Source organism: Takifugu flavidus, chromosome 15 (assembly GCF_003711565.1).
Source record: "Takifugu flavidus isolate HTHZ2018 chromosome 15, ASM371156v2, whole genome shotgun sequence".
Taxonomy (NCBI): domain Eukaryota; kingdom Metazoa; phylum Chordata; class Actinopteri; order Tetraodontiformes; family Tetraodontidae; genus Takifugu; species Takifugu flavidus.
This window is the reverse complement of record NC_079534.1, coordinates 1,098,834-1,115,055: the sequence shown is the minus strand read 5'-3', so window position 1 is coordinate 1,115,055 and position 16,222 is coordinate 1,098,834. Positions and strand designations below refer to the sequence as shown.

Below are 16,222 nucleotides of genomic sequence, written 5' to 3'. Positions count from 1 at the left end.
CCAGTATAAAGCCAAATACTGTAGGTAAAATTGGTGTTTTGATGAAAGATATCATGCTTTAGCCTAAAAACTGCTCATGCTGGTTCAACAAAGCGTATAGTCAGCACAAGTAACAGTGCAGAAGTTTAACAGGTTGGATGGTCTAGCAGAATAGGCTGAATGCACTGGTTATAATGGGACAAACACTAAACCACAGTCATAGTGGGACACAGAGGCTCAGTGGACTGGTTATAGTGGGAAAGAGGCTAAATCAAATAGTTATAATGGGTTAGAGATGGTAATTAAAGTGGTTTTAGTGGGACAGAGTCTAAATGGACTAGTCTGTGGCAGAGACAGGCTGGTAACTTTAACTAGACACGACCATTGAGTGTTTTCATGTTTGTGTAAAGTACAACAACTTTAACCTCATATATTGTTTTATAATTGAACACATTAAATATGTTGATCATGATAAATAAAATAATGATGCTTTTTAAAGGTGGACCCCAGGAAGACTAGTGCTGCTCTAGAGCAGCTAATGGGGCCCCTCACAAATAAAAGAAAAGAAAATTAAATAAGATGTGCAGGCAGGAGCGGGTCTGTTTGTATAAATGCAGCACGCGCCCTAAATGGGCTGTGGAATGGCCGGGGGGGTCTTTTTTAGGTCAGGGCGATATTTCATTAATCCGTAAACTGGCAGCGTCGTCGGACCCAGAAGATCCAGGTTGCAGCAGGACACACGCGGCTGCGGCTTCATTGGCTGCCGCCAGCGCTGACACACTTTCCCAGCCTGTGAACGTGTGCTGGGGGCTGCGGAGCCCGCAGGTGGAACCCAACAGGAGCAGAGGACAGCCTGGACCACCAGGAAGGAGGGAAGGGGGACAGAGACAGCAGTCGCTTGTGTTCTAAAGGCAGCAGATCCGCCATCCGGAGGGGGGACACTGGAGGCTGCAGAGAGACGACCCCCACCACCCCCCCATTCTCCTTTAACGCCTCTGGAGAATTAAACATCTGGCAGATTGAAGGAAAGAGCGCACACACGCACGTACACACGCCGCAGGTTCACACTGACATGGGGTAAGTGCGTCTGGACTCGCTTTGGAGACGTTTAACGAGCTTCGGCTGCAAATTTGACCCTCGGAGAGTGTTTGAAGATCACTTATCGGATTAATGGACACAGCGCTCCAACTCTGGTAGGGAGCACGACTCTGTCACCGTGCAAGATGTTTCCTCACCACAGAGAAAGGTAGGACGGTTACCGTCTCTCTGTTATTTCAAAATATCTGTAAAAAAAAGAAAGAAAGTTGAACATGTTCAAGCTGTGCACTTCCCTGCGTTGACCAGACGGTCTAGTTGATCTGCTCAGAGTGTATAAAGGTACAAAACCTGAAGGCACGTCTCTTATTGCTGTCTTTAGATGAGTTAAATACAACATTTCAATGAGTAACAAGGTCGTAAATCAGTCTTTAAAGTATTTGACATCTGTGCGTTGGGCGGGGATCCAAGCAGTTGGATGCTGTTGGATGTTAGATGCCGTTACATACCCCCCCCCCCCCCCCCCCCAAACATGTCAGAGGGGCTTTGTTGTGTTTAAGCCCAGGAGGCCACATCCATCTTTTGAGGGTGAAGGTCGAGCAGCTGAACATCTTCGAGAGCCGACGCAGAAAACAACACAGTCACATGTGCCCACTGTGTGTTCGGGTGTGTGTGTGTGTGTTTCACAGTCACATGCACAGACCCTAAATCGCCCCAGGAGTGAATGAGTAGCTGGGATGGACGGTGACCTGTGTTCCTGCCTCTGGTCCAGTGACTACTGGGACCAACTGGGGCATTACTGAGCGCCGTTTGACACAACTGTTGCGTAAAGTTTTTGTTTTACAACACATTTCAGCCACATCTTCATGTGTCTGGCGGTAACACACTCCCTCTCTCACACTACCGTTACTGGATTTTGTGTGTCACTAATGGGGTCAGATATAAATGTGTAATGACTGGCCAAAATACTGCCGTTCTACTGGGAGCCGCTGCTGTAATTTGCAGAACTGCACGGATGAGGAGGTGTCCTGGATTTCACCATTTGGGCACCTGGCAGGCACCGAAGAGGCCCCCCTCTCGTGGTGTGTTTACTGGCCGAGGGACAGTTTTCACATGTTAGTGTGATTCTGAATATTCCTGTTCATTTGTGACCTCCTCTGTCAGGACAGCCTTCCAAAAAAAATGATCAAATCCCAATTTGCTGACTTTCTTCTCCGGGTGGAAACATCTGACCTCGAGGAACCGCTTTTATTTTTCCTGCTGTTTACACAAGTTAGAAACAGAGAAGGAGATCTCAGCGCCAGATAGACCGCCTCCCACCTCCCTTCAGAGTGTTTCAAGTCTCCGCCGTGTGTGTTTTAGGAATGTAGTATGAATGAAGATGTGACCCTGGAAGGTCACGTTGTTTCCCGTCCGCGATTTGCTGTTAGAAATGCGTCCGAAATTGTCTCAAATCCTGACGGTTCCCTCTCCAGGGAGCAGCCCATCTTCAGCGCCCGGGCTCACGTCTTCCAGATCGACCCCACCACCAAGAGGAACTGGATCCCTGCCAGCAAACATGCCGTCAACGTGTCCTTCTTCTACGACGCCAACCGCAACGTGTACCGCATCATCAGCGTGAGCGGCACCAAGGTGAGGGGGGAGGAGTCTCTCCTGACATCATATGATTTTAAAAATAGTCCACCCAGAATGGGAGATTCAGTATTGGTCTCATAAATAAAACAGCTGTGCATGCTGGGAGCTTCTGATTGGTGCATCTGCAATCAGACAGGAGGAAGTAGAGCTGTGGATTTAGATTATGAAAAGGAGACCGCGCCATAGTGGGGGGTCGGATCTGTTTTATCTCTTCACCGCACCTCTGATCTGACCCACATTCCTGCCTCCCAGAAGGCTGTGCGGCGGTGGCTGTCGGCTGGTCAGCGGGCCAATCCCGCCGGGGCTGGTGTCTGGCTGCAGCGCTAATCCTCGCCGCCGTCCAGCGCGTCACCGCCGCGCACGTCGGCGCAGAAAGCGCGGAACTTTGCGTAACGGTCTGCTGGATGGAGGAAAGAGCCGGAGCAGAAGCTTCCTGCTAAGCTGCTGCGGTTTAAAATCCATCCCATTACTGCAAATCTGGACGTGACATAAAAGGTTTAAATAGAGCTGCTGCTGTGTTTATTTTATACCGCCGCTCATGGAAAAAAGGCCTCGCTGCTCCCGTCAATACACACCGATGACGTAATGCAAGGCAGGAACAGAACCGATAAACGGGGAGGGGTTCTGTCGCTCCGTACAGGCCATCATCAACTGCACGGTGACACCCAGCATGAGTTTCACCAGGACGTCCCAGAAGTTTGGCCAGTGGGCCGACAGCAGGGCCAACACCGTGTACGGCCTCGGGTTTGCTACCGAGCAGCAGCTGCATCAGGTTAGTCCAAAAAAAAGGGTCCAAACCCTCAAAATGTACCAAGTGGGGGGAGTTTTTAATGATGCCATTGCCCTCAAACGCTCCTTTTTTTCAAAGTTTTCCGACAAGTTCAGGGAGGTGAAAGATGCCGCCCGTCTGGCCCGGGAGAAGTCGCAGGATAAGGAGCTGGCCAACTCCGCCCTCACCATCGCTGCCCCCCAGGTGAGGCTCTGAAAGTGGAGCAGGCTCTGTCCTGATCCACAAGGGACGCGGGGACGCGTCTCTGGCGTTCTGGGGTCGGGGGGAAAGCTGCGAGCAGAGGGTCAAATCAACATAGCTTTTCCACCTGTGATTAAATAAAGTGACGGATGGAGGGAAAAGGAAAAAGACAAATGACGGATGAGCTGGATCACTTGTTTCCGAGGGGAGAGGGAGAAGTGTGGAAAAGTAGGCCGATGGTAACAACACCCCCGAGAGGAGCTTAACTGATGAAAATGTACTCCACCCAGGGCCTCTATAGATCAATAGAGAAGAATTACCCATGACCTCAGTCTGATCGGTGATGAGGAACACATTCGGGGTGTCCCCACCCCCCCGACCCCACGTCTTCATGGATTTAATGAGGCCAGAGCTGCAGACAGATCGTTAAATGCGTCAGTTAGCTGCACTTGAAGCCCAACGCCATTGAGACTGTGAGAAATTTGACGCGTTGTGTTGTTCTGGGAGCTGTTACAGTGATGTTTGTTTCTGTTGTTTGTTTCTCCCACCTGATGGATCTGCTCTGTAGTTCTCACAGGTGAGTCTGTTTCATTTCAAACAGAAAATAAGTGTGGGACTCTCCAGAGGCTTGAAGGGATTTACACCTGTTAATGGGATCAGGTCCGAATCAGATCCTTTAGCTCAACTGGGGATCGATTTTTACTTTATTACTCATCAGAATCTCCGCCTTCATGCACCTTCTGTCACATGAGCAGCAGCATCGTCCCCCTTTGTCACTGAAAACGTCCAACATCTCTGCTAACAATAACGTTTATAGAGTATATTTCTGTGCGACTGTTATCTGCGGAGTCCCTTTTACTGATGCGCTCCTCAGGACCTAGCGGATGACCTGCAGTCTCCTCCGGTGATGTGCGTGAACGGACCCGAGGACAAGCTGTTCCGCAGCCAGAGCGCGGACATCACGTTGTCCTCGGAGAAGGAGCGCATCAAAAAGATGCTCTCAGAGGGGTAAAGACGCACACACACACACACTTTGGTCCTCAAAGCTGGGGTATCCTCGTAAAACAACACTGCGCGACTGTCGCTCAGCTCCATCTGTGAGATGAATCTGGAGTCCGAGCTCTTCACCCTGCAGGACAGCAACTCCAAACTGGTGGCCGCTTTGCACGAGGCTAACGCTAACGTGGAGCAGTGGAAGAAACAGCTGACGGCGTATCAGGAGGAGACGGAGCGGCTCCGAGACCAGGTGAGGCCCCCCGGCTGTATTCAGTCCCGTTAATGTTTGGTTCAGTGTTCCAGAACCAACTCCGACCACGGTGTTCAGGAGTCGGGCCCACGTTAAGCCCGCAGGGCAGACTCAAATTTATTCCTGTTCAGGGGAAAATGAAGATGTCAGCCGGGCTGGCAGACTTTGGCTCAAGGCTCTAATCAAACACGCTTCTGGGGAAACAAGTTCACGGTCACGTTCCACCAGAAGGACGTCTAGTCGATACAGGCCGAGGCCCCACGAGGACTTCGATGTCAACAGAAGCTGTTTTCACCTTTACCGGTACCCAAGTCTTCTGGGAACCACCTGGCCTCCGGCCAACACCAGCTCAGTAATTCAGTGTATTGATACCAGCGTAACCAGGCTTTATTATTGCTCTGTAATCTCTAATCCTGCACCTCTGATGGTATTTGGAAGCAGTTCTGCTTCATTTATGGGAGAAACGTCCCTCGCTTCCGTCTCCTTTGCTCGCTGTGTCGCAGGACGGGGACCAGGTGGCTGAAAATGGCTCACATCTCAGGGGTGGTGCGTGAGCGGGGGGGAGTTTGTAGGACAGCAATATCCTAATTTCAATGCCCCAGTTAGGAAAGAATGAAAAATCACCAGAGGGAGCTGGCATCAACTGCCTTCTTTTTTTTTTTTTTAAGAGTCACTCACACACACATATTCAAGCGAAACTAAACAGGACAAAGGCTGAGAGAATCTGTGTGTTTCTAGCTGGCTGGGACTTTATTCAGTCCAGGCCCGACATGCACCAGGAGTGTAAGTCTGATATTTTCGAGACGGACTTTAAACCTTAAGAAGATGAGGAAGAGCTGATTATAAAAAGGGATGCATCAGATTCCATTGCTTCACCTCCAGAATGATTTCATTTACATTCTCATCAGTGCTCAATGCTTTTGTGTTGCAAGGTGGCTGACTTAGAGGCTCATGCAGGCCAAGGCCCCAGTGACCTGCTGAAGGACGAGCTGTCCCAGTCCCTGGAGGAGCTGGAGGCTCTGCTGAAGGCCAAAGATGAGGTTGGTGCCGGCCGCGTTTAGTCTCACGTGTCCTTCGTCATGGCCAGAAGGATTCAGCTCCTCCTTTTGCTGTTGTTCTAGGAGATCCACATTTTGCAAAGCAAGAAAGCAGACTACCACCAGATGGAACACGCCAGGGACGAGGCCATCCACAGACTTCGGGTAGGAATGGTGAAATGTGGAGTGATGGGGCACTTTTTGAGATTCCCTCTTCATTTACACCAGACCTCCTCTGCAGGAGAAAGAAATGCGCAATTCGGAGTTGGAGCGCCGCATCCAGAACTCAGAGCAGAACTTGAACAGCTCTCTGGAGGAACGGGACCGCATGGACGCTGAAATCCAGCGGGCCATCGAAATTCTGGACATCAAGATCTTTGACCTCAACGACCTCCGTCAGAGCCTGTTTAAACTGATCAGCAAATAAGAAGGCAGGTGAAGAAATCAGGAGGGTGGAGAAGTTCGCGACCAAGTCCAGCCCGCTCATCGTCAAGCACAGGCGGCTGCGGGAAGGTTTAAAAGTCCAGAACGTGTCGACCTAAGCTGTCGCTGCAACAGCAGCAGCAGCAACATACGCGCGGCCGTCCCCGTCCAATGCATCGCTTCATGTTGCGTTCGAGGGTTGCATTCACAGCAAAAAACAACCTTTTAGATAAGTGCTTCACATTTACTACTAAGACATGGTGCTTTTAGTTTTCCATCTGTGTTATTTTTGTAAACAACTCAGTGCAGGGTCAATATAAATAAGATGCCTTTTTTCCCCAAAATGGGGTCTGGCAAAAGAAAGTGGACTGAAAGGGAATGAAAAGAAAATATACAAATGGATATCTAGAGCATATTTAAGTATCAGTCATGTACAATCTAGCAGCTGCAATGTGTCCGTAAAATTGCAAGCCAGTGTGTTTCATTTAAGAAACATTAAGATCTGATTATTGACACCAAAGATCAAATGTTAAGAGCTAATTCACCATAAGATCAGTGTTTAAATGTAAGAACACACTATTTTAATTGATAAGATATATGTAGTAATAAGTCTGTGATTCTATTTAGGGTGATTAAGGTTTTTCTCCCCAGCTCATATGAATAGATATATCCTTAAAAGAAAATAACTGTATTACATTTAGGCATAACATGAGTTTGGATTGGCTCAGTCAAATGAATTGCGTTCTATGTCATATCTGAACTACAGAGAAACATACGTGTGATAGAGATTTTCTGCCTTCTGTCTGGATTAAGCGCCTCACCCTCAGCGGTGGATAACAGTTTTATTATTTTTGAAGCCTTACTGTTCTGTTCTGTTCTCGTGGTGAATGTGGATAGTTGTCAGATTTGTTTGCAAAGTTTGAGCTGTTTTCACTATAATAAAGGCAAGTCTATGCAGTCTATGGTTTCATGTCTATTGTTTACCAGTTTTTTTATTGTAATAGACCAAAAATATCAGATTTATATTTTAAGCTATACACGTGTACCACGAAGTAATGACTCGCTGTAATACGTCATACCCACACGACTACGCCCAAATAACCCTGTTGCCATACCTCCAACTGACCACTGGAAGTCGCTGTTTCCCAATAGCTGGAAATAAAAATTACAGGGACGAGTGTGTCGGTACCCAGCCCTCCAGGGCCGCAATCCAGCCGGGCTGTGTGACCCACCAGGTAGACTAATCTTTCACCTAGGCTCCCATCTGCCTTAAGAACAGTTTACCTTTAGGCTTGCAGGCTACAGGTTCAGGACCCTGCAGAAATAGGACCACCATTTGCTTCACATGTGCAGCGTTACTTTATGCGGGATGTCGTACGAGAACGTTTGTACACTGTTATATTTTTATTTGCAGTGTTCTTTGTCTTCTCAGTTTTCTTAACCCTGAAAAAAATTCCCCTGTTGCAAATAGAATAAAGTTGGGTACGGCGAGTATGCCTGTCTTTTTTTCTTCAATATCTGTGTTGTGTGTTCGGGTTTTTGTTGCGTTTCCCCCCAGATTTTAATCTACAAACTTTTGTTTAGTATCCAACAACAATGTGTCTGAGTCTGGAATTACTTCCAAATTGTTTTGTTTTCTGCTACTGCTACGGACACGGATATTTTCAAAACCACAAGGTTATGACGAGAAAAGAAATCTCAACAGGAACAATTGATGAATAAAAAGCATGACAATGTTATTGGCTTCAATCATTGTAAAACATGCACATATTGTGCACATATAAGTAACATTGTTTGTTCATTCGTTAACCTTAAATATATGGTTACTGTGCGAAGAAGAGTGACATTGACAAAAATGTTTTTTGTATATTAATGTTTTGCAACATTCTGTTGCCATCTAGGAATGATGGATAATAAGGGATAATGATAATGATGGAAGAATAATAAAGGCATTATTGGGCTTTGTGCATTTTGTTGGTTAAAGATGCTCTGTGGTTTGCAAAGTTATTCAGGACACAACTGCTGGTCAGCATTGAGAGTTTAGAGTTCAGAGTTCTTTTCTCCCAAGAGAAATCTCGGTCCATATCACCCTCTTCTCCCTTATCGCCCTCCTCCTCCTCTTCCGCCTCACTCTCTTCATCACTGCGTTCATCCTTTTCCAGCTGTAAACACAAGCAGATAATGTTTTAGGCGTGCCAAAAAGGAATCCAGGGTGTGTGCTCTGATTTGGCAAATGACGCTAAGTAAATAAAAAGAAGATGTTTTAGTTCATTTTGGTTTTGCTGCAGGTTCTCACGTTGCCTTTCAGGAACTTATAGACCATGCGTAGGATTAATCGAGCCCAGAAAATGTGAAGAGCCTGCAGCACCATCAGCATAGCATTGAAGAAGTAGTAGCCTGCAAATGGTTCAAACAACTCCATGGGCAGCACCAAGGTGGCATGAATGATTCTGTGCGAAGAATAATGTTGAAGAATTTAGAGCCTGCGCCACATTAGGTCATTAAATGACGGCGTCCAAGAGAAATCCTTACTTGCTGGGGAAGATTAGGAGGCGCGTCACGAGGAAAACCACAGCGAAAACAACAAATAGCGCCTCGCTCGTGTTCCTCCAGCCAGTCCCATAGTTGAGCATCTTGGCAGACTGCAAGAACACAAATGATTCTGTGTTTTATTCATTTATTTCATGACCATTTCTCTGTGGTGTCTTTTAGTTTTGTGCACCCCCCACCCCCCGTGTTGCATAAGCATTTCAGGTACCAGCTACAGGATGTGTAGGCCGACATTCCACCACGTTCCCAAAGCATGTGAAGGAGCCTTTTGGATTTATTACGTGTGATACACAGATAAAAATCATGTCTGATAAAGCCAGGGTGCAGAGTAGGAGAGGGTGTCAGATTACAGGGCACCTCAAGCAGGATGTCGGAGGAGTCGTGGAGCAGCATGACTAGCGTGCCGATGCGAATGTAGTTGGCGCAGTAGGAGAAACTCAACAGGGTGATGGTGGCCAAATGGTGGATCACCTGCTCTCTAAAATCCTGGTAGAACAACACAAAATCCTCAGGAAAAAAAATATTGACTGTGCTGTATCAATTACCAGGCTGAAACCATCGTTAATGTCCATCACTCAAGGTCAAACTGTTGCGCAACACTTGTCAAACAGGAAACGTTGGCCTTCACCTTCCTCCTGACGTCCACAGAGATCCGCAGGAGCAAGGAGAGGTAAAATCCCAACTCCAGCATGTAGTACCAGTAATGCGCTCGCTCCATGACCTCGGAGTTGAACACCGGCATAAGTCGAAATCATCTGAAAATACCCGATAAAGCAAGGAGCCGCGGGAAGGGCTGCTTTACCTGCACTGGATACTGAACCCAGCATTCCCTGAGATTCCAGAACCAAGGAGCCTGGAAAACAAATAAATGACCTAAATTCTTGGATTCCTTCATGTTTGTTTAGTATGTTTAAGAGCATCACTCACATCCTTCAAACATGCCAGTCCACCTGCAAAGGATGTGAGGTAGAAAACGAACCTCCAGCTGCAGGATGAAACAGGGGACATTTAAAAAACACGAGTGAATGCAGCAGTGGACATCAGGAGGTACAAAAACTCTTACCTGGCCTCGCCAAACTTTTTGGTTTGACAGGGTCGGTCTTGGTTCCTCCGACATCTGAACCAGGTTTCAATCTGTCTCTGGCTTTTGCCACACTGGGTCATCAAACTGGCAATTTCACTCTATAATAATAATGAGAGGGAGACCTCCATGAGAGGGGTTGTAATGGAGGTAGCTGGAAAATGCAGCAGTGATTCAGCGATAAATAAACCTCGTCGCTCTTGAAAGAGGAAGCGAACTTTTAAAAGCCGAAGCCGTCACGTTTGGCCTCGTGTGACGTCCTCGGAGGCCTCTGCAAACCTACCTGTGTTGGGTGTCTGCTCCTTTGGGTGTAAAATGACTCCAGCTTTGGGGAGGGGGCAGCCCTAGCTCGTATTCTATCCTTCACCCCCAAACATCCACCAATGGGTGGGGCGACCACCCTGGGGGCAAGAAAGAAAAAAGATGGGTTACAAAAACAAGGATACCCTCTGTTCCAGTGTCACAGTAACCCCCTGGGGTGCTCTCACGGTGGAGCTGCTGCTGATGCACAGTGGACAGGACGTATTCTAACCAGGAACCACCGCAGAAAAAAGAGCCTGTATATCATCCAATCACTGTGAGCCTGTTTGTTCTGCACAGCACAAAGGGAACAGGTGTGTTTTACCTTTCGAACAGGAAGCGCAGAGCAACAAACCCCAGTGAGAGGGGCAGAGCGAGGAGAAGGTCCCGGGGAAGCGGTCGGTCAGAGTCGGCCAGCTTCTCCATGTCTTCCCAGGTCACGCCCGGAGGAAGCCACAGCTCTCGCCTCCACACATCAGGGAGCAGGTCCATTCTGCTGGAGGTGGACGGGCAGAGGTGGCGACGATGGTTAAGCAGGCGGAGATAAGCACGGTTTCACATTTTGCCAATGCATGCAAATGTGTGTGTGCCTGTTCATGAGACTGAATTTTACAGGTACACATGACTAGAGTTAATTACATGGTGTGATTTTTCCCAGCAGTGGGGAAATATGCAATCACAACAGCATTTCCATTCATTATAAACTGTTAAACTGTGCAATCAAAGAACATTGAAAAAGTAAAGATAAACAGCACAACCACATTAAACAGGTAACCATTTACACATATACTAAAGGTTTAGTAAGCTATAAACAGAATGAAAACAAAGAACAGATCTGTTTATTTTAACTGATGTTCCAGGATCTACTTGAAATATTGACAATATTAACAAATTTGCTGGAGGACAGGAACTCACCTGGCTCAAAGCTCTGTGGCAGCCGGTAATAAAATCAGTTTAAATAATCAGCCTTAAACTTTGATTTTTTTCCCCCCCTCTGGTCTTATTTATGTTGCGCTGCGTCTCGCGATTAATCCCAAAAGGAAAAAAAACGTTCCGCTCCAGCTTCAAAACTCAAATGTAAAGTTAAAAAACTTAGTTAAAGGGTAGCGAAAGCGTTGGAATTTCAAAATAACAGACGTTTCCGGTTTAAATGTGTCCAGTATAAAGAAGAATGATTCACAATTGTTGCTTCAGACCAATTCACAAAGAGAGAGCCTCCCAACAAAATAACGTTTGATACGGAAAACTGCGTCGTTTGCTCGGTCCAGACGAGCAGCTATAAGTTTACTGTGAAAACTTCCGGTCTCCGCCACCTATTTACCTGCGCCATGATGCAACTTGACATGTGTGCGGCTAATGAAGCACCTGGGGCGTCTCCTCCTTTCTTGTAACACATTAACTCCACCGATGCAGCAATAATAACAAAGCAGTCGCTAAGCGTTGCTGCGCTATTACACAAAAATGTGGCAGGGCTAAAACTGGGACATTAATATAATAAGTCAGCTTAAATATATATGTTAACAACAGCGTTTATTATTCTAGACCAGGCAGTGTTCAGGACAATAACATGTTCGGTTTTACGTCAATTTGGGGAGTAAATAAGGTTGTATGACTTGTTTTTAATGCTACTCTGTTTTTTTTCTGCCTATTTTGACATGCATCCAATTAAAATAAGGCGAACACCGAATTAATTTCCTCATTCTTGGCATGACATGATTTTAAATTTCCTCTTTAGTTAACCACACGCATATTTGCAACCGTCCACAGGACTAAACGCGGATCTTTCTCCCATCCTTCTCCTCAACCCTCTCGGGTGATTTGGGGGATCAGCAGGCAGCCTCTTGCTATGCTAATTAACTGATGCTTAATTGCCATGCGACATTTGTGAGGGAGACATACACGCTTGGCAGAAGTGGATTATTCAGTAGTTTGGAAGACGGGAGTTTGTTTTCATGTTACAATAGATACGATTTGCGTGCTCATGAATTTGCATGCGCGCACTCGCCCAGTTTGTATTTCCCTGAACGCCATTGAGGTTCTGGGGAGGTGATCAAATCAGCGAAGAATATCTACATTTTAAAAAGTACCAGACTATCATTACCCTTCATAGTTTAACTAGTTCAACATCATTTAAATCAATAATTAAACCAATCACCAATGGAAGAGTAAATTGGCACTCCTGTCATCAAATTCAAATGCTGATTACATATAATCAATAATTAGATTACCGCTATTAACCGGTTGGAGTTGTTCTGCTTCTCTTTAAACGATTAAAACATTATTATTATGAATGTAAAACTACACCAGATCATTGCCGTGGATGTTGTCTCGCCTGTAGTACTCAAATGAAACAGACGAGGTCGCAGTTTGTCAAGTTGTCCATGAGTTTACTCTAGTGCAGCAGCAGAGAATAAACCAGAGTAAATAAAGTGCGTGAATATTATATATGTGTGTGTTTAAATATGTATATATATGTATATGCATATATATATATACACAGCTCTCGATATTTTTGAAATGATTATGACTGAGAAATTTGTCGAGCTTCTTTTCCACATGTAAAACAATACTGAATCATCATTGTTGGATTGCTGTTTTACTTTAAGATGACACAAATGCATTAATGAGCTGCATGTTGATTAATACAATTGTTAAGCATATTTAAAATTCTTTAATTATTATTGATCTTATAGTGATGGCAAATGATAAACAGTTGTCGTCTGCTTTGGAGGTGTGTGTGTGTGTGTGTGTGTGTGGGGGGGGGGGGGGGGGGTGTTCTGATCTAGGGCTGAGATTTGATTGATTGATTTCAGTAGCCCTAAATCTTGCTTCCATTGATTTCAGAGGCTTCCTTATACAAAAGCAGGTGTGTGTGTGTGTGTGTGTGTGCCAAGTGAGAGAAACACACAACTACCATCAAAGGTTTTATTAAAAATCTGAACTCTAAATAATAGTAGGAAAATATGCCATTTTTGCAAGCAAGAGAATTCAGGAACCTGAAACATACAACAGTAAAACATTTTGTATCATTCAACAGTCCTTTGGTCTCTCCATTGATAAAATATCAATATTAAACTCTAATTATAAACTCTTTCCATGTTGTTTCATGAGACTCTATAGCCTAACAAGGACAGAGGAAAGTACAAGGAGCAACAGCTTCATTGATATGAAACAGATTGTATTAAATTGATTTTCTACAGGCACTGCTGAGCAGATTTGGCTGCTGTTCTGAGGATGAACCTAAAGGCAAACAGGATTTACTGGAGGAAACTGGTGCACATTTAATAATCCTAACTTTATTCAGCCACTGCTGTGATCATCTGCACTGAGCCTCATAAGCCTCTTAAAGAGGGATATGCAGATAACAAGTCAAAAATAAATACAGCAAATCAATTATTACGTATTATGAACATTAGCTTTTAAAGTTCAGGAGGGGAGTAAAACAAATAGCAGGTTAAAGTAATTTTGTTCAATGACACAGGCTTCGGCAAAGTACCTGAGGATCATTTTAGTTACAAAATGCTGAACAACTTCCAGTTTCTAATAAAAACTTTTCCCAGTCCCCTCCTTAACCACCACAATCTAGTTTCCAGAACTCTTCCTATGTCTGCTCAATATTAATTTACATTACGCTTATAATCTCTGCAGCTCTGCTTCATGTCTGGGATTCATCACAGAGCTACGAAATGATGGTAGTTGCAATACTGACATCTTAAATGTTGCTTTTGAGTTTGAAGATTCAGGACAAAAGCTCCCCAAACGAACCCTCTTCTTCACACCAACGCGTAATCAAACTGTCCTCTGTCTAGGCCCTCCTTGTGATCCGTCCATGATGACGCCGGCATGCTGCTGTAGGGGTCCAGCAGGATGCGGACGCAGCGGACGAGCAGAAAGAGAAGAAGCAGCACCAGGAGTCCGATGAAACACAGGGCCGTTCCCCGCTCCGAATGCTCCACCATGGGCTGCAGCACCGTCGGCCCCCTGGGGAACCCGAGCGGAGCTTGAGAGGAGAGATCATAATCTACAACCCAGTAATTTGTGTCGCTCATGTTGGAATAATTTGAAGCTGTATGTTATTCAGGATTACGGCAGAGTGCAACCGCGAGCCTCGGAGGGTGGCCGCATGCTGACATGTGTGGTTGGGTGACAGAGCAAAGGGCAGGTGAGTTTGGGAAGACAATCGGTACAAATTAGCCCCCCGGTGAGCTGTGCGGCAAGATGAAGCCTGCAGTGAGCGGTAATTAAAATGAAAATGCCGTAGTTCATGTGTGCCCCTGTCAACAGAAGCTAAACTAGATGGCGGCGACGCTGTTTGGACCTGAGCGACACTCAACTCGTTTGTCAATATCTCAAAAGTCAGCCAAGACCGGATCACAAGGGAAATCTATGGCAACGACAATCCGTTCCACTAGTCCAAAACGCTGTCTGCAGGCCTTAAACTCTCTGTTTCCAGGTGTTCTGTCTTGATCTGATGTCTGATTTCCCCTCCAGGACCTGCTGCTTCCTGACCTGTTGAACAAAAGACAGACATGAGAGGGTGTTTCCTGCAGGGACGGGCGCTGATTAAAGGAGAAGGTTGATTGATTTATGGAGCTCAACGCATGACAGGGATTATAGATTATTTCCCCCTGTTGGGGGGAATGGAGGAGGTTTTCCCATCGGAGAAAACCGTCTCACTTTCCCACATCTAATAATCACAGTAGACATGAGTTGTTCCCCTCCTCAGAACCCCGACTCGGCACAAATAAATCAGCCACTGATAAAGGGAGGTAGAAACGATCTGGGGGGGTCCCTTAGAGAGTTGCTGCACTCTTGCACAGAGAGACTCTCCACCCGGATCCTCTTTAATGTGCTGTGGAATGGAAAGATGTTTCCTGCAGTCGTGCACTCCCAAGTCAGCAGATTCTATTCCAGGAGGCTCCCTCTCCACCCCCCCTCACCACCAGCGCTCATCCTCCCAGGGACCCGCTGACAGCCCCCCTTACTCTGCCTGTGATGGGACCGAAGGGCCAATTGAAGCTTTAATAGGGGACTTAAAGGCCTAATGAAAGAAACCGCCTGCCTCAGAATCAATTATCAAATGGCCCCTGGTCACATGGAGCCGGAGAGTCGGCGGGAACAAGAGCCGGAACAAAGTTTAGACCAAAAAAAGAATAAACACAAAGTTCAGGACGTGAACTGAGATGTATTCCTACAACAAAGAATATTAATGTTGCTTTACGGACCGTGATTAAAATCCTTTGCGGTGTTTCCGAGCAGGAGTTGCGCAACACAGGATTGCAAGCACAACTGGAAAAACAGTTCAAAACTTTAGGAAGTTTACAGGCTACCCAAGGAGGGAAATTATTATTTTTTTCTGAAGATAAACTATATAAACATATGAGCTAAATCAATGTTGTGGCTTCATCATGATGCAGCGGGTCATGGATTTATGAACAGGTCACTAGAGAGAGAGAGAGAGAGAGAGAGAGAGAGAGACATATGGCACCGTGGTGGCAATAATACCTGTAATACCTCCTATTTATTGTGGATTATGAGAGCAGATTGGAAAATGTCAAGGTCTTCTCCAAATAAAAGGGGGAAATAGTGAAAAAGTGCACACAGTAACTGAAACAAAGGAGAGCAGAAAACTTTTCGAAAACTCGTTTTTAACTTCTGCAGTTTCGAGTCGAATCATGCCGAGCAATCGCAGCATGTCATAAAGTTCCACCGAGCAAACGCGGAGCACCTGAGCAGGACTTACCGTCGCAGGTGAGATGTGGGAGAGGTGAGGATGATGAGGATGATGGCAGCGAGGGTCCGGACTCAGCCCGCTCGACAGGCGCAGCTTTCGGCTCTGAACTCGGTCACGTCCGGCAGCCCTTCCTCTTCCTCTTCATCTTCTCCTTCTCCTTCTTCTGCTTTGTCAGGAGCTTTAAGTCCTCCACTTTGACGGATCCGCCCCACCCCCGCCCCCCTCCCCGTCC

At 46.1% G+C, this 16,222-nt stretch overlaps 3 protein-coding genes across 4 annotated transcripts; 1 reads left to right on the top strand and 2 right to left on the bottom strand.

Annotated features, from left to right (window-relative positions):
• The first annotated feature begins 721 nt into the window (after positions 1-721).
• LOC130539597 (homer protein homolog 3-like) lies at positions 722-7,285 on the top strand. The gene is made up of 9 exons (XM_057058083.1): positions 722-1,225; positions 2,490-2,646; positions 3,290-3,421; positions 3,518-3,622; positions 4,494-4,627; positions 4,709-4,865; positions 5,798-5,905; positions 5,987-6,067; positions 6,144-7,285. The coding sequence occupies exons 1-9, from the start codon at positions 1,203-1,205 to the stop codon at positions 6,327-6,329; spliced, it is 1,083 nt and encodes a 360-aa protein (XP_056914063.1). The 5' UTR covers positions 722-1,202; the 3' UTR covers positions 6,330-7,285.
• Positions 7,286-7,710: 425 nt separating this feature from the next.
• LOC130539596 (ceramide synthase 2-like) lies at positions 7,711-11,310 on the bottom strand. Of its 2 annotated transcripts, none has more exons than XM_057058081.1 (11): positions 11,172-11,310; positions 10,582-10,749; positions 10,240-10,357; positions 9,939-10,057; positions 9,803-9,860; positions 9,678-9,728; positions 9,504-9,596; positions 9,233-9,361; positions 8,858-8,967; positions 8,622-8,775; positions 7,711-8,487 (listed from the first exon to the last, which is right to left on the bottom strand). In XM_057058081.1, exons 2-11 carry the CDS (start codon positions 10,746-10,748, stop codon positions 8,278-8,280), a joined length of 1,209 nt encoding a protein of 402 aa, XP_056914061.1. In that variant the 5' UTR covers position 10,749; positions 11,172-11,310; the 3' UTR covers positions 7,711-8,277. The 2 variants fall into 2 exon arrangements, with proteins under 2 accessions (XP_056914061.1, XP_056914062.1); XM_057058082.1 differs by having other exon boundaries at positions 10,582-10,752; positions 11,172-11,306.
• A 1,857-nt stretch (positions 11,311-13,167) lies between these two features.
• Positions 13,168-16,183, bottom strand: LOC130539606 (cortexin-1-like). The gene is made up of 2 exons (XM_057058092.1): positions 16,000-16,183; positions 13,168-14,765 (listed from the first exon to the last, which is right to left on the bottom strand). The coding sequence occupies exon 2, from the start codon at positions 14,303-14,305 to the stop codon at positions 14,030-14,032; it is 276 nt and encodes a 91-aa protein (XP_056914072.1). The 5' UTR covers positions 14,306-14,765; positions 16,000-16,183; the 3' UTR covers positions 13,168-14,029.
• Positions 16,184-16,222: the final 39 nt, after the last annotated feature.

What these genes read in the sequence shown, in the direction of transcription:
- LOC130539597 (XM_057058083.1), top strand. Translation starts at nt 1,203, where the DNA reads ATGTTTCCTCACCACAGAGAAAG. An exon ending in TCAGCGTGAGCGGCACCAAG is followed by an intron (nt 2,647 to 3,289) that starts GTGAGGGGGGAG and finishes CGCTCCGTACAG; the next exon opens with GCCATCATCAACTGCACGGT. An exon ending in CCGAGCAGCAGCTGCATCAG is followed by an intron (nt 3,422 to 3,517) that starts GTTAGTCCAAAA and finishes TTTTTTTCAAAG; the next exon opens with TTTTCCGACAAGTTCAGGGA.
- LOC130539596 (XM_057058081.1), bottom strand. Translation starts at nt 10,748, where the DNA reads ATGGACCTGCTCCCTGATGTGTGGAGGCGAGAGCTGTGGCTTCCTCCG. An exon ending in GGAGCAGACACCCAACACAG is followed by an intron (nt 10,058 to 10,239) that starts GTAGGTTTGCAG and finishes TTATTATTATAG; the next exon opens with AGTGAAATTGCCAGTTTGAT. An exon ending in ATAAGTTCCTGAAAGGCAAC is followed by an intron (nt 8,488 to 8,621) that starts GTGAGAACCTGC and finishes TTGTGTTTACAG; the next exon opens with CTGGAAAAGGATGAACGCAG.
- LOC130539606 (XM_057058092.1), bottom strand. Translation starts at nt 14,305, where the DNA reads ATGAGCGACACAAATTACTGGGTTGTAGATTATGATCTCTCCTCTCAA.